Source organism: Esox lucius, chromosome 13 (assembly GCF_011004845.1).
Source record: "Esox lucius isolate fEsoLuc1 chromosome 13, fEsoLuc1.pri, whole genome shotgun sequence".
Classification (NCBI taxonomy): Eukaryota; Metazoa; Chordata; class Actinopteri; order Esociformes; family Esocidae; genus Esox; species Esox lucius.
In genome coordinates, this window is record NC_047581.1 from 9,898,559 (window position 1) to 9,925,524 (window position 26,966).

General features: G+C 42.1%; 1 protein-coding gene across 5 annotated transcripts; it reads right to left on the reverse strand.

The window, feature by feature from the left end:
• Positions 1-63: 63 nt before the first annotated feature.
• Positions 64-26,911, reverse strand: stxbp1b (syntaxin binding protein 1b). Of its 5 annotated transcripts, none has more exons than XM_010892421.4 (20): positions 26,808-26,911; positions 15,727-15,776; positions 15,466-15,547; positions 14,988-15,064; positions 14,379-14,457; positions 13,908-14,011; positions 12,228-12,376; positions 11,885-11,969; positions 11,648-11,778; positions 11,237-11,344; positions 11,022-11,082; positions 10,833-10,898; positions 10,423-10,503; positions 10,093-10,231; positions 9,837-9,946; positions 9,444-9,548; positions 3,769-3,854; positions 3,337-3,485; positions 2,308-2,433; positions 64-1,763 (listed from the first exon to the last, which is right to left on the reverse strand). In XM_010892421.4, the coding sequence occupies exons 2-19, from the start codon at positions 15,769-15,771 to the stop codon at positions 2,324-2,326; spliced, it is 1,767 nt and encodes a 588-aa protein (XP_010890723.1). In that variant the 5' UTR covers positions 15,772-15,776; positions 26,808-26,911; the 3' UTR covers positions 64-1,763; positions 2,308-2,323. The 5 variants fall into 5 exon arrangements, with proteins under 5 accessions (XP_010890723.1, XP_010890719.1, XP_010890720.1 ...); XM_010892417.3 differs by lacking the exon at positions 26,808-26,911 and adding an exon at positions 23,331-23,402; XM_010892418.4 differs by lacking the exon at positions 26,808-26,911 and adding an exon at positions 20,256-20,406.
• Between the last annotated feature and the right edge of the window lie 55 nt (positions 26,912-26,966).

Consider the following 26,966-nt stretch of genomic DNA (forward strand, 5'->3'; position numbering starts at 1 on the left):
GTATCAGATAAAATCTGTGCTATTGATTGTTTACTCATGTGATATTCACGTAACAGCACAACATCAACCTTTTATCTAAGCCACTTTATTCAAGCTTTAGTACATGATGCATGGAGAAAGTATTGTTTGTAATAAATCACTGACAAGCGTTCTGATAACAATTCTCAATTCTGCTGGTATTACAGGAATACATATGGCTCTAAATAAATAATACATTACTCTAACAGAAAGGTAAACAAATCACAATGCGACAAAAACAACAAAACAAAAGAACAACATAAGAGTTCAACACTGCACTGGTGAAAGAAATTACAATAACAGTGTGGGTATCACTAGGAAATAAGTATCAAACAATCACAGAGATGATGTTAATAAATAGAGACTAACAACTAAAGACCTGTTAAATGGTTTGTCGCTGTTCTACTATTCTACGTTTACCTAGCTACAGGATCGCCAGCAGGCTACATGGCGGCTTCACGTGGGCATTTCCAAAGTCAGAATAATCTATATAAGGTATTCCACAAACAATTGACTGCATGTGAGCAAATACATGTTTCTAGTTTTAAAATGGTGGGGATGTTTCCAAATCATAAAATTATGTTTTTGAAAATACCAAAAGTTAACCAAATCTGTTTGCTGGAATGTTTGCAAGCAGTGAGATAAAAGCTATATGACACAAAAATGTGTGACACACAAAACAATAACAAACAGCCAAACACAGAAGTAACATCCATATCTCTGCGGAAGTTAAAAATCCCAGCATCATGACATTCTGTCCCTTTATAGTCCCAAATAGATTAAACATAACAGACACTCTACACCACTTAATAGACCAAATCATTCCTCAGCATCCAATCTAACATAAAACTAGGCTATAATCACAATCTGTGAAACAGTATCACATGGGAGCTGACATTCAGCGCTCATGCTATCACCAGCGCCAATTCAGTCTCTACTCATCCCTCAAGTCTCTACTCATCACTCAGGTTCTACACATCCCTCAGTCTCTACTCATCCCTCAGTCTCTACTCATCCCTCAGTCTCTACTCATCCCTCAATCTCTACTCATCCCTCAATCTCTACTCATCCCTCAGTCTCTACTCATCCCTCAGTCTCTACTCATCACTCAGTCTCAACTCATCCCTCAGTCTCAACTAATCCCTCAGTCTCAACTCATCACTCTAATCCAGTGGTTCCCCAACATTTTTCAGTTACTTCCTGGAAGATCATTTTGCTCTGCTCTGAGTACCTTTACCTTTAAAATATACCCTCATGGCAAATTTTACTAGTAAGCCTATGGTGTCATGAGTATTCTCAAGTACCCCCTGTTGATAGGCCAAGTACCCCCAGGGGTCCTAATACCCCAGGTTGGGAACCATTAAAAAGTCTAATCAACAAATTACATTCTACACTCATAATTGTTGGCAGTTTGCACAGTAGCCAAAAATTCACTTTGGTTCATGTTGCTCTGGCTATAAAGGAATTTTATTTCACGTAGCTGAAACATCAAATCTGAATATATCTGTTGGCTGTATATACTTCTCAGAATAAATGCCGCCATTTTCTTTATGTGTAGAGTAGAAGAATTTGTTGTGGCTGGGGTCCTGACTATACATGTACGCCTGTTGATGGAGTTGGTCGGTCAAAAGAGGGACAGCTACAGTCAAGGGGAACTCTCAGCTGTTAAGCTCAAATGTCTGGTTGTTTATCCATGTCTTTGAGTGCTTGAAGAAGGCCAGTAGGGGTGAAGATATTAGTTGATCCTGCAGCTCACACACACACACAAACACACACAGACAGAGAGAGAGAGAGAGAGAAAATAACTAAAATTGTACTGCAGAAAATAACTAAAGTTGCTGCTCCTTTGAACCTAGCCAGACGAACACCAAATACAGAAATGGATTAAAATGATCTGTCGAAGACATTTTACAATACAGCATACTACAATAAAGACATGCCGGATCCTGTTCAGACTTAACATAAAGTTCAAGGACTTACGAGAAACAATATTGACTTGAAGCCAACATTAAATCATATTATCTCAAGTCTGAATCGAACCTACAGTGCCTTGTGGATTGTAAAATACTTTAAAAGGTGAGCAGTCGGCGTACAGCCATGACCGCCAAAGACAGACACACCAAGTAGCCTAAAACCAGAACCCAGGGAGAAGAGGAGAGAACAAACAATGTTGAGGAAAAATGTGCATCACGAACACAGCCTCCCAACGACACTCAGTAGACACTGGAGATATGGGAAAGGGACGACAGGGTGACACTGAGGGCTTCACGTCACAACAACTAAGTTTACTTCTCCGTGGGTTTCCTCATTCTGCAGGTGTGGACTCTGGTTCTTCAGGGGCAGCGTTGGGGTCCTGGAAGTCTGGGTGCTGCAGCTCCTTCAGGTATTTAGTAGGAGTGAGAGTGTGGGTGGAGCCTACGGAGGGACAAAGGCTGCATGCTCATTTTCACGTTGCAGCCTGATCTCCGTATCGTTGCATCCCCGCTTTCTTCCAACAGGTTGCATCGGTCGAAGTGGCTGCGTTTTCCTGAACTACGAAGTGACTTTAAATGCTACGGCCTTCCGAAAAGACCAGAGTTAGCCACGACACACCAAATGTGAAAAGTTAGCTGACTTCTGAGAAGTGATATTTTAGGAAACTTAATTCCCTGTCTAAATGCAGCTTCCTACGTTATACACTCCTGTACGTGGAGAACAGTCAGCCAGTTAAAACCCACTTAAAAAACTGACCCAGACTTGACCTCGGACAGACAGTATCCATTCTCTGCGGATCTATGTATTCCGGTAGCCAGCTAAATTAACCCGGCCCTCTCCCTGTTGGTATCCATTTCCTGCAGCCACAACACTCCCATCCTCTGGTGCGTTCTCAGTAATGCCATCTGATCTGATGCTTCCTGAAACACTCAACATTTACCCCCGGCAATAATAACAGCCGATTCTGACACAGCGGAAATGCACAGAATCATTACAACTGTGTAGCGCAATCATTTCCAATGCTTTTACGCAGACGGCGTGATTCAGGATGGGTCAAGTGGGTGTCTCCTCCTTCCCAGAAATGTAGTTTTGATCAAACACGCTCCCCTACCGGGTATTGAACGGATATCTAGATCTAGGACATATCCAGCTTCACATCAAACAGAGGGGCTACATAGTGCAATGACTATATTTCAGAGTGCCTTTTGTGTCAGACGTAAAGTTACAACCAGGCGTTAATCCAACTGGTGCGACGGCCAATGCATTTCTTAACGCCTACATTCCCAGGTTAAATAGACGGGGAGAACGCCATGACGTCTAACCCCTCTCACACTGCCAACTCACCAATGATGGCCTCCCATTTGCCGTTCGCCTGTGTGACCTCGTAGGCGCAGCGCATCTCGCTGAAGGTCATTCCTCCGATGATGAAGACTATGACCCGGGGGCCCGTCTTCATCTCCTTGGGGCCCTTGCACCAGTTACCGTACCTGGCGCTGAAACGAGAAGGGTCGACAGTCAGACCAAAGTGCTGGGATATATCGAGGCAGCAGAAACACAATAACTTAGAACACGTAAAATGTCCACTCATGGTTATTTGACCGGTATACTTGGGGGCGTACTCAAAACGTCCACCGCATACATCACCAATGATCATATATTGACCTGAATAAGGATGCCCGGTCTTGTGATTCTATTACTGAGGTTCCTACGCCCACTAGGAGCTGAAATGAATACGTCCAGTATGTGACTGAGCACAGAAAGCCATTGTGTGGATACCTTGAAGGGGCACTGGCGCGGGTTGAGACAGTGCGTTGGGAGATGTAGGGGTACTGTTTCGGATCCAGTTTGTCCTCAATGGCATCCTGTCGAGAAACATTAAATGGTCAGTGGTCTCACCACACCCCAGTTCAACCCTAACCCTAATGTAAGACCATCTCTAAAACCAGTTTAATCTACGATCAGACTCAACTCCGAAAAAATTATATTAAAATAAATGTTTATGAATGTAAATTAAATTGAAATGTGAAGGCAAATTATGTCATAAGAACAACCCTGCAGTGTGCAGAGATAGTGTCAATGTCACCTGAACTTGGGACGTCCCCTGTTTCCTAGGAATTATCCTGTTTCTTTCTGTTTTGTTTTGTTTATCTGTAATACCTCTGTGATGTTATATATATATATATATATATATATATATATATATATATATACCTAAAAGAGATTAAGTATATGAGAAGGCAAACCTACAAATCAAAATGTGTCATAACAACACTGCAGTTTTCAGAAATGTAACGGTCACCTGGATGCACTTAGGACGTTAGGACTGATCTGTAATTCTTCAGTGATTTTATATATTAACATGCACACACACACATTATATATAAATATATATATATATATATATATATATATATATATATATATATATATATATATATATATATATATATATATATATATATACAGTGGGGAGAACAAGTATTTGATACACTGATTTTGCAGGTTTTCCTACTTACAAAGCATGTAGAGAGCTGTGTAAGGACATCAGGGATACAATTGTAGACCTGCACAAGGCTGGGATGGGCTACAGGACAATAGGCAAGCAGCTTGGTGAGAAGGCAACAACTGTTAGCACAATTATTAGAAAATGGAAGAAGTTCAAGATGACGGTCAATCTCCCTCAGTCTGGGGCTCCATGCAAGATCTCACCTCGTGGGGCATCAAAGATCATGAGGAAGGTGAGTAATCAGCCCAAAACTACACGGCAGGACCTGGTCAATGACCTGAAGAGAGCTGGGACCACTGTCTCAAAGCAAACCATTAGTAACACACTACGCCGTCATGGATTAAAATCCTGCAGTGCATGCAAGGTCCCCCTGCTCAAGCCAGCGCATGTCCAGGCCCACCTGAAGTTTACCAAAGACCATCTGGATGATCCAGAGGAGGAATGGGAGGTCATGTGGTCTGATGAGACATAAATAGAGCTTTTTGGTCTAAACTCCACTCGCCGTGTTTGGAGGAAAAAGAAGGATGAGTACAACCCCAAGAACACCATCCCAACCGGTGGAAACATCATTCTTTGGGGATGATTTTCTGCAAAGGGGACAGGACGACTGCATCGTATTGAGGGGAGGATGGATGGGGCCATGTATTGCGAGATCTTGGCCAACAACCTCCTTCCCTCAGTAAGAGCATTGAAGATGGGTCGTGGCTGGGTCTTCCAGCATGACAACGACCTGAAACACACAGCCAGGGCAACTAAGGAGTGGCTCTGTAAGAAGCATCTCAAGGTCCTGGAGTGGCCTAGCCAGTCTCCAGACCTGAACCCAATAGAAAATCTTTGGAGGGAGCTGAAAGTCCATATTGTCCAGCGACAGCCCCGAAACCTGAAGGATTTGGAGAAGGTCTGTATGGAGGAGTGGGACAAAATCCCTGCTGCAGTGTGTGCAAACCTGGTCAAGAACTACAGGAAACGTATGATCTCTGTAATTGCAAACAAAGATTTCTGTACCAAATACTAAGTTCTGCTTTTCTGACGTATCAAATACTTATGTCATGCAATAAAATTCAAATGAATTACCTAAAAATCATATAATGTGATTTTCTGGATTTCTGTTTTAGATTCCATCACTCACAGTTGAAGGGTACCTATGATAAAAATGACAGACTTCTACATGCTTTGTAAGTGGGGAAACCTGCAAAATCGGCAGTGTATCAAATACTTGTTCTCCCCACTGTACACTCACCTAAATGATTATTAGGAACACCATACTAATACTGTGTTTGACCCCCTTTCGCCTTCAGAACTGCCTTAATTCTACATGGCATTGATTCAACAAGGTGCTGAAAGCATTCTTTCGAAATGTTGGCCCATATTGATAGGATAGTATCTTGCAGTTGATGGAGATTTGTGGGATGCACATCCAGGGCACGAAGCTCCCATTCCACCACATCCCAAAAATGCTCTATTGGGTTGAGATCTGGTGACTGTGGGGGCCATTTCAGTACAGTGAACTCATTGTCATGTTCAAGAAACCAATTTGAAATGATTCAAGCTTTGTGACATGGTGCATTATCCTGCTGGAAGTAGCCATCAGAGGATGGGTACATGGTGGTCATAAAGGGATGGACATGGTCAGAAACAATGTTCAGGTAGGCCGTGGCATTTAAACGATGCCCAATTGGCACTAAAGGGCCTAAAGTGTGCCAAGAAAACATCACCCACACCATTACACCACCACCACCAGCCTGCACAGTGGTAACAAGGCATGGTCCATGTTCTCATTCTGTTTACGCCAAATTCTGACTCTACCACCTGAATGTCTCAACAGAAATCAAGACTCATCAGACCAGGCAACATTCTTCCAGTCTTCAACTGTCCAATTTTGGTGAGCTCGTGCAAATTGTAGCCTCTTTTTCCTAATTGTAGTGAAGATGAGTGTTACCCGGTGGGGTCTTCTGCTGTTGTAGCCCATCCGCCTCAAGGTTTTGCGTGTTGTGGCTTCACAAATGCTTTGCTGCATACCTTGGTTGTAAAGAGTGGTTATTTCAGTCAAAGTTGCTCTTCTATCAGCTTGAATCAGTCGGCCCATTCTCCTCTGACCTCTAGCATCAACAAGGCATTTTCGCCCACAGGACTGCCGCATGCTGGATGTTTTTCCCTTTTCACACCATTCTTTATAAACCCTAGAAATGGCTGTGTGTGAAAATCCCAGTAACTGAGCAGATTGTGAAATACTCAGACCGGCCCGTCTGGCACCAACAACCATGCCACACTCAAAATTGCTTAAATCACCTTTCTTTCCCATTCTGACATTCAGTTTGGAGTTCAGGAGATTGTCTTGACCACGACCACACCCCTAAATGCATTGAAGCAACTGCCATGTGATTGGTTGATTAGATAATTGCATTAATGAGAAATTGAACAGGTGTTCCTAATAATCCTTTAGGTGAGTGTATATCATTATATATATATATATACACACAGTATCTCACAAAACTGAGTACACATTTTTGTAAATATTTGAGTATATCTTCTCATTTGACATCACTGATGAAATGACACCTAGCTACAATGTAAAATACTGAGTGTACAGCTTGTATAACAGTACATTTTCTGTAAAAAATTAAGAGACCACTTTAAATCAGCATCTCTACATGTATAGCAGCCATTCCATTACAGAATCTGTTAAATTCCAACACAGACATATCTCATTTTACTTAATGAGGTATTAACTAGGTGATTATCTGAACCAAATCTAATTTAGAAAGAAAAGTAAAAAAACCACTGCTGTGGTCATCACTATCCTCTTGCAATAGGACCAGCTGGATGGCAAAAACAGTGCAAGTAGTACCTCAAAGGTAATTTGAATTAAAAAAATAACTATTCAGCATTACAAAAGAGTTGAATGAAAAGCTTTGAGTGAGGAAAAGAAGGGTTCAATTCTGGCTTTACTGGCACAGGGATACAGTGAACATCAGGTTGCTTCCATCCTAAACATTTCCAAGACGGCGGTTCATAAGAACAAGGTCAAACAACAGACATTGGGGACAACAAAGCTACAGACGGGCAGAGGGTGAAAACGACTGTCCACTGACCGAGATGACCGTCAACTCATTCGAATGTCATTCAACAACCGTAGGATGACATCAAGTGACCTAAAAAAAGAATGGCAAACAGCAGCTGGGGGAAGTGCACAGTGAGGACGGTTCAAAACAGGCTTCTAGGGGCAGGGCTGATGTTATGCAAAGCTAGAAAAAAGCCCTTCATCAATTAGAAGAGCCAGGCTGAAGTTTGCAATAGACCATAAGGATTGGACTGTAGAGGAATGCTCATCCATGCTTTTATCTCTAGTAGGGTTGACTACTGTAATGACCTCTTAACTGGACTCCCCAAAAAGACTGTAAAACAGCTGCAGCTCATTGAGAATGCTGATGCTAGAATGTTAACCAGGACAAAGAGAACAGAGCACATCACTCCGGTTCTTAAATCTTTGCACTGGCTTCCAGTCAGTTACAGAATAGATTTTAAAGTTGTGCTTTTAGTTTATAAATCTCTGAATGGTTTAGGACCTGAATACATTTCTGATATGTTTGAAGAATATAAACCGAGTAGGGCTCTTAGATCCATGAACACAGGTCAGCTGGTGGAGCCCAAACTAAACATGGAGAAGCTGCATTTAGCAGTTATGCTGTACACAACTGGAATAAACTTCCAGAAGATCTTAGATGTGCCCCAAACTTATAATTTAATTCAGGTTAAAATCACTTTCACGTGCCTATGACTGAGCACTTACATTTAACCACACTGTTTAGCCTTATTCGATTTTTTATTATGATGTTGTTTTGATATTTTCATTTATGTATTTGTTTTTATGTTGTTGTATTTTTAAATTTTTTCTTTTTCTTTCTGAAGCACATTGAATTGCTTCGATGTATGAATTGTGCTATATAAATAAACGTGCTTGCTTGCTAAGGTCATCTTCTCTGACGAGTCAAATTTTCAGCTTTGCCCAACACCTGGTCATCTAATGGTTAGACGGAGACCTGGAGAGCCCTACAAGCCACAGTGTCTTGCACCCACTGTGAAATTTGGTGGAGGATGAGTGATGATCTGGGGATCCTTCAGCAAGGCTGGAATTGGGCAGATTTGTCTTTATGAAGGACACATGAATCAAGTAAAGTACTGGAAGAACACCTGCTTCCTTCTGCTCTGACAATGTTCCCCAACTCTGAGAATTGTTTTGTCCAGCAGGACAATGCTCCATGCCACACAGCCAGGTCAATCAATGTGTGGATGGAGGACCAACAGATCAAGACCTTGTCATGGCCAGCCCAATCTCCAGACCTGAACCCCATTGAAAACCTCTGGAATTTGATCAAGAGGAAAGTGGATGGTCACAAGCCATCAAACAAAGCCGAGCTACTTTATGTGCCAGGAGTGGCATAAAGTCACCTAACAGCAATGTGACTGATGGAGAGCATGCCAAGACGCATGAAAGCTGTGATTAGAAATCAGGGTTATTCCACCAAATATTGATTTCTGAACTCTTCCTAAGTTAAAACATTAGTATTTTGTGGTTGAAAAATGAATATGATAATTTTATATATATGTATTTATTCATAAATATATACACATGAAAAGCAGTTGAAAAGGTGTACCTTATGAAGTGGCCAGTGAGTGTGTGTATATATATATAAATCCCCTGTAGCCATGTTTGCGTTTTCTCTTACTACGCTCGCTCGCAGCAGTAACTGTCTTTCGCCGAGCCTCCTGCCCAGCCTCCTGCACGGTACCACGCTGGCTGGCATTCGAGAACCTGTTTTTCATTTATACATTTTTTTACTTGGCCGTGGACGGTCATAAATAAGTCAGCGCGGACGTAAGTCGCATAGGTCGTAAGTCGACGACTAACTGTAAATGACTATCGATGATAGCAAACCGGACTCGCCTCCATGATGTCCTTGATCAGAGGTGTCCATCTGGAGAGCTGGTAGGTCTGCTCACTCACTCGTTCCTTCCGGTCAGGCTTCTTTGCTTTACGGATTGGGTTTCCCTAGAAGATAATAGTAGAGGATTCATGGTAAATGTATATCGCTCCGGATATGCGCATTAGCTAAAGGACTACAATATGAATTGAATGGAAATGTTGCACTTAAATACAGAGTTGGACTCGTTAGCATGTAGGATGGCATTTATGGCACCTAGTCCACATGTGAAAGTGCTTCTACCCCACTGTGTTAGAGAGTTGTGAGATGCTTCCAAAATGGCGTCTAGATCACATTCATGAGGTCACACGCTAGCAAATCGTTTTGCAACGGATGGTGTTTCTACAAGGTCTCACCTCTGTGATGATGGGCACACCCATATGGGCCATATTGGAGATGATGTCACTGTCCTCAGGAGGAATGTTAGCATGCTGGAGGAGCTTACACAGGTTCTCCTCCGAAACACCTGACACCCGCAAACATGGACACATGCAACGGAAATACACATGCAACGGAAACACGCAAAATGCACCCAAGCCCACAAATCACCCGTTTGGATTTGAATGGAGTGACCGATGACGTGGTCATGTGCGCATTGAACTTGTCCCTCACCGTTCTTCATGAAGATGTACAGCAGGATGATGCGGATCTTGTCAAAAACCGTGACGTCTTTATCCAGCAGAACGGGTACAATAGCCCTCATGGGGTCCTTAATCTTCTCACCCTCAGCGTCTGTGCCCATCGCCAGATCCTGGTGTAGGGAAAGACAAGTGGAGCATGTTGTGGTTTACGAACGTACCCCATAGTCAGTGTAGCCACTGTATTAGGGCCAAACTGCCAACTCCCCGTCACTCTTTGTTTGGCTTAGTGCTAACACTGTAGTTGGCAGAAGCAGAAAGAGATGACAAACATTTTATCCAAACCCCAGTGAACCCTGGTTACCTGCTCGACGCGACACAGCTTGTCCACGGTCCCCTGGTAACGGTTCATGCAGTCTTCGGCCAGGTGTAGGTGGGTGGAGTACTGAAACAAATGGCGAACAAATGGTATTTCATTCCGAAACAGGTCAAGGTAGCCCCTACCCGTATGTTTCTCTCCCATTTGGTGGCACTAACAGTCTGATGAGTCATTGAAACAATGAGTCAACATGTTTCATAACTTCTTTGGAAGCCAGCTCCATTTGGTCAGACTCTCACTAGAAGGCAGCCAGGAGAAGGACGCATCCTTGTGCCTACCCCAGTTGCCTTGTATTGAGCGACAGACTGTTAGGAAACCCAAAGTGTTCTGTCTGAGCATGGTGGCTGTAATCTGACGGAGCGTCCGTTAAGTATGAAACAAATAATCATGCTTACCTTGCTCAGCTCTTTCTGATACTGGGGCATCTTCTTCAGCATCTGAGACAAGTCTTTCATCGTGGTCTGTTGAAACCCCAGAACACTTATCAACGCTGGTCACATAGCCGCCAGCACAAAATGAATGAGTGGGTAAGAAGGCGGTACTAGTAGGACTGAAATAGACCAAACTGGGAGTTACATGACTACCTTTTCTCCTGTGTTCATCTTTTTGGTGGCTGAGAATTCTTTGAGGGAGCGGGTTACAGCCCTGTTTGGATGTGTGAGAAGGACAGAGATAAAGAGAGGTAATTTATATATTTCAAACTAAAATAAAAGTGTGTGCATTTGTTTCTGCATGTGTCTGAGTATGTGTGCTTGTGCATATAATAACCAAGGCAACGTGGTCTTTCTCTGTGACTCACGTGGTGACTTCTGCAATATGCTTGTGCCTAAGACTCATCCACAGGTCATCATCCTCATCGAGCAACACCTCCTTCTGACGGGTTTCACCCATTCCACTGGTGTCATACCTGATCGATGGTGGGAAGACGCCAGGGGAGAGGAGGCGGGAGAGGGAGAGAGGAGAAATAAAAGAGAGCGGAAGGTGTTTATTGTTTGTTGTTTGTTCAACCTGAGAAGTGTTCTGGAAAATAGTTTTCAGAGAGTTCTCCTACAAGAAAAAAATTATGCTGCATTTCTTATATCAAAGAGTGTACATAAAAATCCTGTAATTCCCTTAGGAATAGAGATCCGATATGTTTTGTCATGTAATTCTGTGGCACCGGGCCTGGTGTGTTGGGTCTAATGAACCCACTGGTCATCCCTGTGTTTACTTGTAGACGTCGTTCTCGATTCCCAGGAGGTCGTAGCCCATGGCTTGGAGGGTGAGCTCGTGAAGGACGGGAGAGACTGGGTCAAAACCTCGGTCCAGAATCAGGAGCTGAGAGCGGGACTTGTCTGGGCCCTATGCAGGGTGGGTAGAAAGAGGGGGACATGAAGCGACGGGGACAGAGATCAAGTGCGTTGTGACACAGCGTGTGGACGGACCGCTGGCCCCTCTTCTGCCTCACCTCTCCCATGGTGGGATCGTCTGCTTTGTAGCCGTCCAGCTTTTCCTGCAGGAGCTGAGCCAGGACGCCGCAGTCTTTGTACTCACTGAGTCGGAGAAACAGAGCGGACAACACACGGCTGTTAGCGTTCCAACAAGACCTAAACATTGGTGCTGACTAAGGAAAGTCCTTTCAGAAGGGGATACAGACACTAGGATACTGCCTGTGGATTCAGGCCCAGCCTAAACATTCCTGTCTGGGATTCACTGACCTGCTACAGAAGCCAGTGTACATAAAAAGCTGCAGTGCTTGATACAGTGGATCTGTCTCTCTCTCTCTCACCCTCTCTCTCTCTCTCTCTCACCCTCTGTATCTGATCCCGGGGTACTCCTTCAGGGTGTTACAAAGGGTGGCGATCTGCTCAGCACAGCGTTCCAACATGTTGTGCTTGACGTCGGCCTTAAATGGGCTGTAGAAGTCCTGGAAGGCATCGGTCTTGTCCAGGGAAAACACCTAGATACACCCAGGAAAATAACACAGATATTTACACAGTAACAGTGAGATGACTCTCAACTTGTAGGAGAAGGCGTGCAACACAATCACTACGGGGGGATCTGGAGGGACAGGATAGAATTGGGTTACTTTCTTTGGTAGAGATGTCACATCCCCAATGCGAAAAATCATTTCATTCTGGGTTGGAAGATTCCAGGAACACTAATGGAATCTGTAGCGGCCTTCCAATAAGTCACTGTGGATGCATGTCGGTGAACTTAGCTGACGTGTGCCGTAGGCATTGGCTGTGTAGTGCATGAAGAAATTACACTGTCCAGACATTTGGCTTTGCTTTGCCCATCTATTCATTACTCACAAACATAATATGTTTCTTGCATCCAGGTCGAGAATCTTTTTGATCACACAGTTAGGTAGCCTAACCATATTTGAGCTACTGCTATACTACCTTCAGATGCCATGGCCACGGTCAGAAAACGGTATGACTCACCCAGCATTCACACCTGTCTGCATTACCCTCCTGTATAAATACAGTCTCGTTATAGGTTACTGCCACCTGGTCATAGAAAATGGTGTATTACACCAAAACTAAACACAGAGGCAAGCAAATGGATAAATGGCACTTATGGAATCTGTCATTCCACCGACTGGTTATTTAACGGGCGTGCCAAGTGGGGTCACACGGACGGCACTGTAGCAGTGAGAAGCTGTTTGTCACACAGCATGTGTGAATGAGATAATGTAATCCTCTTTCACTTCCCTGATGCCCAAACGACTGACAGTAAAGTGTTGTAACAGCAGATGGGAAGCTATTACTTCATCCAGTACTTTTCCATTGAGAGTTACAATATTTACCAAAACAACATAAGCAACGGTTTGTTTCCAGTCGTATGTCTTCTCTGACATAACACGCTTCACTCCAGCCTTCGGCCAAGGCTATGTGAACAGTAATATTTGTCAGTTAGGCGGGCTTTGACTTTCCCCACGCGTCACCCACAGTCACTCCCACGCGGGTGAGCCCATCTGTTGACCGTCGCTTGAAAACAGTCCCCAGGCATAAACAACTTCTCCAGTCACACATCCCCCTCCCATGGGCTACTAGGCCGGCATGTCAATGCATCAGCCAACGCCAGGGATTAGAGGCAAGCAGGGAGGAGGGAACCTCAGCACCCCTCCACCCTGCCCTTCCTGGAGGATTAACTGGAGAGGACAAGAGAAGGATTGGACGCACAGCAGAGCCCCGGTCTGTCTAAAGCCACTCTGCTCTGGAACATTCTATCAGGAAAGAGATGAGAGGGCTCATCTCATTCAGAAATCCCTCCCCCACTCCTCTCTGTCTCCCACTCTTCAAGTGTTCGCTCCTCTGTCTCCCTCCTCTGCCTCTCCCTCCTACCCCTAATCAGAAACTCCCTCTACTCTCTGTTCTCCTCCTGTCTCTCTCGTCCTAGCCAAACAGAAGTGCACCCTTCGTTTTTATCTCTGCCCTCTGTCTCCATCTTTCTCTCCCTCACCTGACAGTCGGAAATGCTCTCACCTGTGACTCATATGGCAGAAAGGCGATGTGGATTTCAGTCAAGGTCTTCATGGCTTTGGACGCCCGGGATTTCGTCAACAGATTGAACAATGAATCTGGGATTGCTGTGAGGGTTGGGAGGGAAAATAAAAGAAGACATGACATTGACTGTTGGCTTGGTGGCAAATAAAAGTTGCCTGGAGATATACCATCAGCTAGTCTGTTCCCAGATCTCAATTTCATTCTCCTTACATCCTCTGCCTTTGTCTCCTTCTCAAACCCCATTGGAAAAAAGCCAAAGGTCCCTCCCCTCTGATCTCCTCCTCCTATGGGTTTTCAGAAGTCGACGTGAGAATGGATGCCTGGAGTAGGACATTGAGATACTCCCCAGGCGAATCCGATATAACGGTATCAGACTGCTCCAGACTCTAATCTTCTACACAATAGGCAAAAGTACTGTCCATAGGCACGTGTCTCTGGAATATAACTCACTGTCTGTGAAGAAGACATGTGCTCCTCTGTATCTGGGAGAGCGTGGATCTCTGAAGTCGTCTATGAGTGCCTCCACAGTCTGGAGAGGCAAATGGAAAAGGAACATGAGAATCTTACCAGAGACGGCAAACGTTTTGTGATTTTTGTGGTTCAGATGGTAAAGCCACTGGTGCTTCCCAGGCAGTGCCAGCTCTAACCTAAGCAAAATTGATTTGGGGCACCCTCTCATTTAGCTCCCTAGTGGTTGGGGTCCCCTAGCAGTCGGGGGTCCTAAGCATGTGCTGCTAAGTTATCTTGCTTATGCCCAGAACTGGCCCTGTTTCAGTGCTAGAGCTACATCTCTTGAAAAAAATAAGAGACAACTGCAACTTTTTCTTTCCTTTCCAAAAAACGTAGAAAAGGAAGGTTTTGAGTGAGGAACAGAGGGGTTAAAATTAAGAGACCACTGCAAATTGAACGCTTCTGTTCGGTTCAACTTTTTTGGAAAGTAAAGAAAAAGGTGCCGTGATCTCTTTACATTTTTCCGGAGCTGTATATGTTCAATTCCCACTGAAGACACCCATATTTATGCTTGTGTCACTTTAAGCATCTACTATATAGGTCCCATACCTCATCATTAGGCGTTATTAGGTAGATGGCTTCCATACTGGGAAGAGGCTCCCGCTTCTTGCCGATGTCTTCAACAACTGGAGACAGAATAGCACAGACATTTAGGTAACCTAGAAGTATATTTGTATTTTTATATATACAACAAGATGGACCAGAAGTCCCTGTAAAAATTGTCAAATATTAGTCTGGTCCCCACTTGATAAAGTATATTTCCGGCTTAGGGGTTAGGTTTAGGGTGAAACTTCCAGTTGGCTTTAGTGTTAGACACGGGGTAACATTTAGGTTTAGGACTTGCGTGCTGGGGTTAAGCGGATGCGCTAAGTTAAGTTTAGGCATGAAGGTTAGGTGATTGAGGTTTAAGCAAGGCTTATGTTAGGTTAAGATTAGGGTTAGGGGATAGGGAACATGATTTCTCTGTTTCCAGTCCCCACAAGGATAAATATGTGTGTGTGTGTTTCATTGATGGAGTGTTACTCACTTGTGATGCCCTCTGACATGATGTCTGTCATTTTACAGCATGATGACATCATCCTCATGCTGAGCTTGTCCACTACCAGAACCTGGGAAGAGCACAGGCCAAGTCATGTGTACTAAATAAAATCCTATTCCCTACGGCCCCACAGGGCTCCGGTCATTAATAGCACACTGTACAGGGAATAGAGTGCCGTTTGGGTGAACTACTATATCAAAGACATTCAATAACAACGGAAAAGGTCACTGATATAAACGCTGCCCTTACCTTCCATTCTCCCTTCTTATGCACCTTCTTGATGACATCATTCATAATCTCTGGAAAGGGAGAAATAACTCATGTTCACACACTTGACTTCACACACAGTCAACCGTTCTGTGGTGTCCACTACAGATAATTAGCAATAACAACATCAAGCAGGCTATTGTCATCACGTCTTCAACATTACAGTCTTGCGTCACCGTTTCTTAACCTCATCTTGTTGACTTGACTTTCGGAACTACTTCACCGACGCCTGGACCTCTAAGCAAAGTATTTAGAATAAAAAAGGCGCATGTGATTTGTTTTGATCGGGTCAAATATTCCACGGGGGGAAGTTGAAGGGGCTCCAGTGAGGGCTGTGAAATGGCCGCATCATAATTATCTATCATTTGTATTATTTCAGTGAGGAGTCCGGCCCCTTGGTACAATCTGGAAGACAGTTACATCCTAATCAGTCAATACTGTTCTACTCTTGATCAGGGCCAGTGGGACATAGAAAACCATTTGGGACACACTGTGTTTAACTGGGTATATCTGCTGTTGATATATGCTATGCTTGGGCCTGTCAGGTGGTGCAGAAATGTAAAGTGGTCTTCGACGCACCAAGTTGACCACCACAATTAAGGTTCGAGCCTCGACTGTGTCACTGGCTGATGGGTGGGCGGGTGGTAAGCACCTTGGAGAAATCACATATCACAGCATTGTCTGGAGAGAGGGAAGTATTGTCAGCAGCGACTTCCTGGTCTCTTTACAGTCAAGGCAGAACTAAGGTCGTCCGGTAAGTGAAAGTTCCTGCACATATGTTGACCCACGTGACTTCATGGTAGGGAGAACAGAGTGGAAAAAGCTGAATGGCTTGGCGAGGATGCCTAGGAAGAAGGCTTCTCGCAATCTTCAACCCTCCAGAATATGATGAAATTGGGGAGTGAGTGAGTGAGCCAGTGAGAGGGACACACAGCAAACGCAAGGCCTAATCTCTTCCAATCCTCTTATACCACAGGGCTGTCAGCCCCGCTATTTCTGGGCTCTTTCTGTGCCACAGGATATGATGTCACAGGAGAAGCATTTTGGCACACACAAATACAAAATTGTTTGGGTAATGTCCTAAAAATGGCTACAAATCCACTGCATCATTTGACAAAGAATTTGAAATTAACATGAAATTAAGATTGAAAATAAAAGCCTAGCATAGCATTGCTTACTGTTGAGGTAAAGTATCACCTCCCTCTGACATTATCTAGACAGTCAATCAGGAACAGTAACAGGACAATATGCTTAATTCTCACACTGTGGTTGTTTAAAACATGGGTTGGTTATTGAGGCGACATGTCTGTAAATGAGTGAATTACTTCTGTATCCAATTAGCCAACTGAATTAGCCAAGCAGTACTGCCCCAATAAGAATGGAACAACAAAGTACTGACCCTAGGAGAACTGCCCCAATGAGAACTGTACCGATGGCAGTTGCCCCAAGGAAATCTGCCCAAAGGAGAATGGCACCAATGAGAATGGCCTGAAAAAGAACTTCCCCAATGAAGTCAGTCAGCAACAACACAATAAGGGCTATACATACTGTACAATCCCATCATATACTGACACAGAGGGCTATATATACTATCCCATAATTTACTGAGAGAGAGTGCTATATATACTAACCCATCATATACTGACAAAGGGGGCTATATATACTAACCCATCATATACTGACAAAGAGGACTATATATACTAACCCATCATATACTGACAAAGAGGGCTATATATACTAACCCATAATTTACTGAGAGAGTGCTATATATACTAACCCATCATATACTGACAAAGGGGGCTATATATACTAACCCATCATATACTGACAAAGAGGGCTATATATACTAACCCATAATTTACTGAGAGAGAGGGCTATATATACTATCCCATAATTTACTGAGAGAGAGTGCTATATATACTATCCCATCATTTACTGAAAGAGAGGGCTATATATAATATCCCATCATTTACTGAAAGAGAGGGCTATATATACTAACCCATCATATACTGAGAGAGAAGGCTATATATACTAACCCATCATATACTGACAAAGGGGGCTATATATACTAACCCATCATATACTGAGAGAGAAGGCTATATATACACTAACCCATCATATACTGACAAAGAGGGCTATATATACTAACCCATAATTTACTGAGAGAGGGCTATATATACTATCCCATAATTTACTGAGAGAGAGAGGGCTATATATACTATTCCATCATTTACTGAGAGAGAGGACTATATATAATATCCCATGATATGCTGACAGAGAGGGCTATATATACTATCACAGCCTATAATGTCACAGAGGACTATATATATTATCCCATCATATACCAGCAGCGAGGGATATATAAACTATCCCGGCAGATATAACAATGTCTGAAGAAAACTACCAGAATGCAAAGCGCCTACTGTAAGGTTTGGTGGAGAAGGGATAATGGTCTGGGGCTGTGTTACAGGGTTTGGGCTTGCCCCCTTTAGTTCCAGTGAATGGTCATCTTAATGCTACAGGATAAAAAAGACCTTATAGACAGTTGGGTGCTTCCAACTTTGCAGCAACAGTTTGGCAAAGGCCCTTCCTGTTCCAGCATTGCTGTGCCCCTGTCCATAAAGACATGGTTCGATGAAGTTGGTGTGGATGACCTTGAGTTGGCTGCACGGTGCCGTAACCTCAACCCCAAAGAACACCTTTGGAATGAATTGGAACGGCGATTGCGAGCCAGGCCTTCTCGTCCAACATCAGTGTCTGACCTCACAAATGCGCTTTTGGCTGAATTAACACAAAGTCACGCAGAGACACTCCAAAATCTTGTGGAAAGCCTTTCCAGAAGAGTGGCAGCTATTATAGCCGCAAAGGGGAGGGGCCATATTAATGCCGATGTTTTTGGCATTGGATGTCAAACAAGCTCATATAGGTCGGTTGTCCACATACTTTTGGCCATATGGTGTACAGTCCAAGAGGACTATAAATAATTTCCTGTCATATACTGAAGGAGAAGTCAATATAAATTGGATTCAACCCCACACTGCAGACATTAAATGTGCATGAGATCCAGCCGTTAAACTGTTTTAACACACTACTCTGCCAAAATTTTTTCCTCAAAATTCAAATTCAAAAACATTGAAATGAGGGGCAAAAATCTAAAGGAAATCTGCTGAGAGAAAATAATGCTTGTAACTAAGTGAAAAATTCTGAAATCAAGCTACATTGTCTAATTTAGACACAACAACATATCTGAAAAATACTAATATTTTTGTTTTATATTCTTTAAAATCATATTCTCTTATTCTCATAATCAAGTTTTGCCTGAATTAAACAATGTTACTTGTTTTCAGTATTCTTGTATTGTTACAAGCAACAGTTTCTCACCCCATTGATAAATGTATTAAACTTTATTATTTTTCTCATTCCCCCTATTTTTACTACAATATCTCCTCTTACTGATATCCCAATACGAGGTGGACCAGTAATAAATAATGTATAACTGTAAAGATATTTGAGTGCTAGCTAACACTGTAGGAGGGTTGCAATTTTTAGACCTGCAGGACGACATAAACCTGCATCATAAAGAATTCACCATCTCCCCCTTCAAATCTTGTCATGAATCAGTGTCATAGGTCCATCATCAGACACTGTTGTGATCATAGTAATCTCTTGACAACACTGACTAGATATTCTTTATGTCTATTATCATATAAATAAAAACAGTAGAATTGTACAAAAGTCGTAAACTGTATTGTCAAATAATGTATTGTTTTCTCACACATTAAAAACAGGTCTCGGGTTATGTGCGTAAAGACGCACCAAAGCGTATTGGCGCGTACTGGAGAATCTCTGCTGCGGATGTCTGCTTTTGCTTGTGTGCAGCCCGCTATTTGAGGTTAACAATCCTTGCACATTAAAGACAAATGGTTGTATGCCTGTGCATGGATTAAATGCCTTCAACACCGCATTCAACACTGTATCTCACCGAAAAACGCACAATACGAACTAATACAAGTTTTCAAAGCGGGAAGTGTTTTTTTCTCGTTAGTGGTCGCGTTAGATAGCCCAATGGGAAGCTGTGTTGTGGTGGATCCTTGCACCCGGGCACAGCTCGTTGAAAATAATGATAATGGACTTTTGGAAGCGCTTAATCCGCCTAGATTTAGCAAGTATGGATTTACCCGAAACGAGTATTCCCCAGTACAATGTAATGCGAAACAAATGCCAGTATTGTAGTGGATAAAAGCAAAATAGAAGATTGAGGTGGTGTACAGTTAGGCACGTGGTGTCATTTTATCCGACCTATTTACTTCAAATAAGTCTACTTCTCAATAGATGTTTGGCATAATATAATAATGTATGTTAATTATACTCCATATAAAAATGAAGATGCAAATGACATGATAATAATTAAAAAAGGCCTAATCAAACACACAGGCGAATTTACTTCTACATAAAATAGGCGCATGGCAAAAGTAAAATAGCCTTCACAAATAAGCAAAATAAATTCTTACTTTCTCCCACAATGGCTTTTAGTCCGAGTGGTGCCATGGTGATAACTGTCCTGGACGCGTCTCCACCTCCCCTTCTCTCTCTCTCTCAACCCCACCCAACCTCCGTTTATACGGAGTAGATGTACGCCGTGCTACAACACCCAAATTGATTGAAGAGAGAAACGGTATTGCGTAGGCAATAATCCCCTCCACGCATCCCCTGGTACAACCATGCCGATTATTAGACTTACACCGAGAGCCAACCATTTCTATGAAACGCCAACATAGTATAGCCCATGTTTGTCTGTTGGAAGTTGGATATTCATCAGGTGAAATACATTTGTATTGTAAAATCTACAAATATTAGGATTAATACAGATATGTTTGTGATCACAATTATGTTAGTGTACAAACCCAAATGAAACAACAAAATCATAAAATGTAATTCTGATTTTAACATCGTTTCGAAGGAAACTCAATAGGATCCTATTACTTATAAATCTATTGATATAGATGTGATTGATACATAGTAATACCTACAGATGTCCACATGAGAGCAGTAATGATTACAGTATCGTGTATGTCTGATGTTGCGCGTTAGCCATTCAATTGCGCAGGCGAAGGCTCAGGCGCTCCAATCTCAACTGTCCCCCTGGATTACGTCAAACGAAGAAAAATAAATGAATAGACCGTACATAACATGAGCTCCCATTCAAATTAATGATTCGTCCGTTTAATCAATTACATCTTTACATATAGAATCCTGGGTATACCTTTTGAAAAAAACGCCCCATAATGATAACATTTAAAACATTATTTTCATTTTTTATTTTCAATTAACCCACAATAATTGCACATAGATCTGAAAAGTAACCAGACTGTTGACACAACATTCATTTCCTGGAATCCAGAAAGGCTATAACACCGAAATTGGAGAATTTACAATTGCCTAAAGCAGAAATTAACCCGTTTGCTTTAGTACAAAAAATGAAAGACAGAAAAAAAGTTTTCCAGCTACTTTACTTCTGGGAATGCCATTGTGGTCAGAAAAATCGAAAAAAAGGTAGGGAAAACCTAAATGTACTGATATGATGTTGGCAGTTAAGGTATATGGTGATAAGGGAGTTCAGTAGTACCTCAATTACCGATAACCAATATGAGTCTGAATATGAATGGACCAGTAATAAATAATTTCTAATTAAAGAAATTAGAGTTCCAGCTAACATTGTAAGACTGTTGTAATTATTAGACCTGCAGGCCAACATTCCTAAACCTGCATCCTAAAGATTAAAACAGCCCCACCCACCTCAGCTTTAATCTCGTCAAGGATCAGTGTCATACGTCCATCATCAGAAACTCTGTTGTGATCATAATGTCCTGACAACACTGACTATATCAACATCATAATAATTAATCATCAGCCAAGAATTTAAAATAATATATAGAGTCCAATTAAACAACACTATTTCTAATTGAGTGTACTGTGACACCCATGCTATTATAAGCAGGGGCGCCACCAGGAATTTTGGGCCCCCTCTGTGCAGCTGTTACCTATTTTATGGGGGCCCTGTCAGTCATGGGCCCTTGGAATTGTCCTAACTTTTCACCCCTATACGGCACCGCTGATTATAAGCCAAGAAGCAGACGTTGTCATCAAAAGCAACATGTACTTTTTATGTGCTGTATGGGTGTCCCTGGAAATCAAACCAACTTTCTTGCAATTGCAAGGGCTATGTTCTATCTGTTGTTGTACATAACCATTTGAAAGCCTGCTACAGGTTACTGTGCTCTAAAAACTGGAGTATTACTTTATTTATATATTATTCACTATAGTATTGTTCGTTTATTTTTATGCCAAAACACTACAATTAATTTAAAGTATTTTTTTTTGCAATGAGATGCTTTAATGTGCACTGCAGTTATTGTGCATAGTGATGAGATTCCTTAAAAGGGACGAAAAAAGTGGTAACTGGTGGTAACTGGACGAAAAAAGTGGTAACTGACCATACAGAACACTCATTCGTGTGATTGCTTAAGCGTCGTATGCTGTATTACTTTACTACAAATGGGAATACTAAAGTGTTCTACAATAACTACTGAAAATGGCATTACACTTCACAGTGTAGTTCATGTAAAATATTATGTGGGATGCACGGACAGTTTTCGCTGATTGTACAGCTACGTATACAGCTACCACACACCTACATTCAGTGGTAACACACTTTTACCCCAACACCGGTCTATTAAAAAATAAAGAAAAACAGTAGAATTGTACGAAATGCGTAAACTGTATTGTCAAATAATGTGTTGTTTTCTCACACATTAAAAATAGGTCTCGTGTTCTGTGCGTACAGACGCACCAGGCGTATTGACGCGTACTGGAGAATCTCTGCTGGGGAGGTCTGCGTTTGCTTGTGTGCAGCCGGCTATTTGAGGTTAACAATCCTTGCATATTAAAGATTAATAACAATGTTGTATGCCTGTGCAAAAATGTAATGTCTTCAGAACTACCTTCAACATTTTCTCTGTCCGAAAAGCGCACAATAAAAACTAATACAAGTTTTCAAAGCATGGAGTTTTTTCTCTTTGGTTGTCGCGTTTAATAGCCCAATGGGAAGCTGTGTTCTGGTGGATCCTTGCACCCTGCCACAACTCGTTGAAAATAATGATTGTGGACTACTGGAAGCGCTTCCGTCTAGATTTAGCAAGTATGGATTTACCCGAAACGAATATTCCCGAGTACAATTTAATGCAAATCAAATGCCAGTATTGTAGTGGATAAAAGTTTCAAATTGAGACACCACTATATACAACCAAAGCAGTAGTCATTTAAAAAATAGATAATTAAAGTGGTGTACAGTTACGCACCATGGTGTCATTTTATCCTAACTATGTACTTTAAATAGGCTAAGTCTACTTCTCGAAAAATGTATGTAAATTTTACTTTATATATGAATGTAAATAAAATCATATAATGTAAATAAAATCATAATAAAAAATTCCTAACCAAATTGATAGCCGAACTCACTCATACAAATAGGAGTAGACCTATGGCAAAAGTAAAAAAGCCTTCACAAACAAAATGAATGTTCTTACTTTCTCCCACAATTACTTTTAGTCCAAGTGGTGCCATCATGATGCCTCTGTCGTGGACTCGTCTACACCTCACCTTCTCTCTCTCTCAACCCCACCCAACCTCCGTTTACCCCCGCCGCGCGACAACACCCAAATTGATTGAGTTATTCCGTAGGCGGCAGGGCTCGCTTCCGGTTTCAGACTCCAGTCTCGGTAGAGCTCCAGTATGGGTTGCTTCCGAAACCGATGTTTTTTTTCTGTTATCTGTTTAGGAATGCCTACGCAATGTTACATATGTGCGTAGGCTATTTTTGATTTTCAAATAACTGTTGGAGGCTAGCGTTAGTTCCTGAGGTTTTATGTTAGTAGGCCCTATTAACTTTTTTTCTGTGGATAACGTAAGCTAACTGTTTTCAGCTTTATTAAACGTATTTGTGATTATTTTAGCAAGGGTTTAGGTCTGCATTTGTCTTAAGATATGAATCAAGATGGAGGAAGAGGAACTGGCAGAGGCTGTATGGAAAACTTTGGGTTGAGGAAACAAGTGAGGGCCTGGAGTGAACATGAGAGAAACAATCTTGGAGCCATTCAAGTTTGTATTTCCCAACATTGAAGACCAGGACGTTTTTTGTGAGGAAATTACAGATATAAGTGCATTTGGCATACTGTGAAGGCCGAAAATGACTTTTAGTACAAGTAATAGCACACTACAATTGTTGTTACATGCTGTGTTTGCTGAATAAAGCGCAATAGAACATTTGATCATTTTGTAATTTTGTGTGATTTTTGCTTTGTTTTCCCCAAGGGCAAATGTTGGTGCTCCTGCAGCACAAGGAGAAAAAATTGCTTGAGCAATTAGAACCAAATATGATTTTTTTGGTAATATAGTTTTTAATAATGAACCATTTTTCATATTAAATTCAACTGACTGCAGTAAAATGCCATAGTATATTATTTGGCCTGCCCATGCCCTGTGGCGGGCTATAGATTAGGGGCCTGTCGGTGGGGTTTGCATATGCTCCCCATTTCCTCCATAAAGAACCCATAAAAACATGCAGAACGCTCTCGTGCTGTTGCTAGGCTTATGGGCGGAGTTTGTCCTACTTTGACAGATCAATAAATCAATAGCGTGTAAATAAGATACTGTTAGGCAACTAGTATTACTGAATCGATGTACAATATTTTGCTACACTGGCACAGATACCCACGTTACAGTATGTGCTACATAGACAGAATAAAAAAATATATACTGCAAAAAAATTAAGGGAACAATCACACATTGGGCCTCGATGAACAAATTATATTAAAGAGCTAAATCTTTTCTGTACATTGTGCAATTCATTGAGAACAAAATGACTTCATAATGATCAATGGAAATCTAAATTGCCAACCAATTGAGGGCTGGATTCAAACTTGAAAACCGAAAATCAAAGTAAACTATTGTAAAACAGGCTTTTCCAACTCATAACGTGACTCAGTAGTGTGTATGGCCACCACGTTCCCGTATGCACTCCCGACAACGTCTGGGCATGCTCCTGATGAGACGGTGGATGGTGTCCTGGGGGATCTCCTCCCAGACCTGGATCAGTCTGTGGTACTACTTGGAAGCAGTGGATGCACCGATACATGACGTCCCAGAGGTCTATTGGATTCAGGTCTGGGGAACATGAGGGCCAGTCAGTGGCATCAATGTCTTCGTCATCCAGGAACTGCCTACACACTCTGGCCACATGAGGCTGGGCACTGTCCTGCACCAGGAGGAACCCAGGGCCCACTGCACCAGCTTAAGGTCTGACGAGGGGTCTGAGGATTTCATCCTGGTAAACAGTCACGGTACTGTTGGCTAACTTGTGGAGGTCTGTGTGACCCTCCAAGGATATGCCTCCTCAGACCATCACTGACCCTCCGTCAAATCGGTCATGCTGGATGATGTTGCAGGCACATGTGCTCAATGATATTCGGCTCTCATCTGTGAAGAGAACGGGGCACCAGTGGCGGACCAGCCTATTCTGGTGTTCTCTCCTCCATGCTCTTGAGACTGTATTGGGAGACACAGCAAACCTTCTTGCAACAGCACGTATGGATGTGCCATCTGCATGTGCAACCTGAATGGGCTGCAGGTACTATCCTCATGCTACCAGTAGTGACAAGGACACTAACAAAATGCAAAACTACAGAAGAATTAGTCAGGAAGGATAAGGAGAGAGCAACTATCTGTGGCCACCACCTGCAAAACCATTCCCTTTTTCGGAGCTGTCTTGCTGTTGCCTCTCCAGTGCACCTGTTGTCACTTTCATTTGCACCAAAACAGGTGACAATGATTCACAATCGCTTATACTTCAAAACTGGACAAATTGATATCCCTGAAGTCTAATTGACTTGGTGTTATACTGTGATGATTACGTGTTTCAGAAACAACCCATAGTGGAGCTCGACCAAGCATGGAGCCTGCAACCGGAAGCCACCCACAGTGGAGCCCTGCAGGCAGGTTCTCTTGGAATACTTACATATTAGGATTAATACAGATATGTTTGTGATCCCAAATGTAATGGGACTAGTAGGCAAATGTGTCCAAAACAATTGAGTTACTGTACAAACCCAAATGAAACAACAAAATCATAATGTAATGCTTATTTTAACATCGTTTTGAAGCAAACTCATTAAGATCCTATTACTTATAAATCTATTGATATAGATGTGATTGATACATAGTAATACCTACAGATGTCCACATGAGAGCAGTAATGATTAAAGTATAGTTATGTCTCGTGTTGCGCGTTAGCCATTCAATTGCGCAGGCGAGGGCTCAGGCGCTCCAATCTCAAGTGCCCATCGATTACGTCAAACGAAAAAGAAATTATAAATAAAAGAAAAACAATCAAGTTAATGATTCGTCCGTTAAATCAATTAAATTTTTAGATATAGAACCCTGGGTATACCTTTTGAAAAAATGCCCCATTATGATAACATTTAAAACATCTTTCCTTTTTCATTTTCAATAAACCCACAATAATTGCACATAGATCTGAAAAGTAGCCAGACTGTTGACACAATTTATATGTACATCATTAATTTCCTGGAATCCAGAAAGGCAAATACACTAATATTAGAGAGTGTTTGCAATGATTAGAGTGTTTTGCAATGATTGCCTAAAGCTGAAATATAGCCATTTGTTATAGTACAAAAAATGAAAGACTGAAATAAATAAAGATTTTGCGGCTACTTCTGGGAATGCCATTGTAGTCGGAAAACACTCCCTCTTCCGGCCAAAAGGTAGGGCAAACGTAAATATATAGCGGATACTTTTTATTTATTAAAGTCATGTACGAACAAAATATAACGGCGATACATCAGATATACACGATAACTGCAAAAACACTAAATACAAATATATACAAGTAAATAATAACATTTAATAAAGTAAAATATACTTTTATATCACACATTTAATGATATGCAAGAGACACTGAGCTCCCTTGTTATAGCGGTTACTCTTACCGCCATGCTGAACGTGGCACTTGTTTGAGGAATTGGCCTAATCTGCCATGGCCTTTTGAAACCCCGTCGCCATGCTTCCACAGTTCAACATACTCCTCGAGAAGTGACTCACGTTGAGGGTGTGTCTCCTTCCTTCTCAAGGCGCAGCACTTTTTTAAA

What these genes read in the sequence shown, in the direction of transcription:
- stxbp1b (XM_010892417.3), bottom strand. Translation starts at nt 23,370, where the DNA reads ATGATGGCACCACTTGGACTAAAAGTAATTGTGGGAGAAA. An exon ending in CCCGGGATCAGATACAGAGG is followed by an intron (nt 11,970 to 12,227) that starts GTGAGAGAGAGA and finishes TCTCCGACTCAG; the next exon opens with TGAGTACAAAGACTGCGGCG. An exon ending in AGATGAACACAGGAGAAAAG is followed by an intron (nt 10,899 to 11,021) that starts GTAGTCATGTAA and finishes GGGTTTCAACAG; the next exon opens with ACCACGATGAAAGACTTGTC.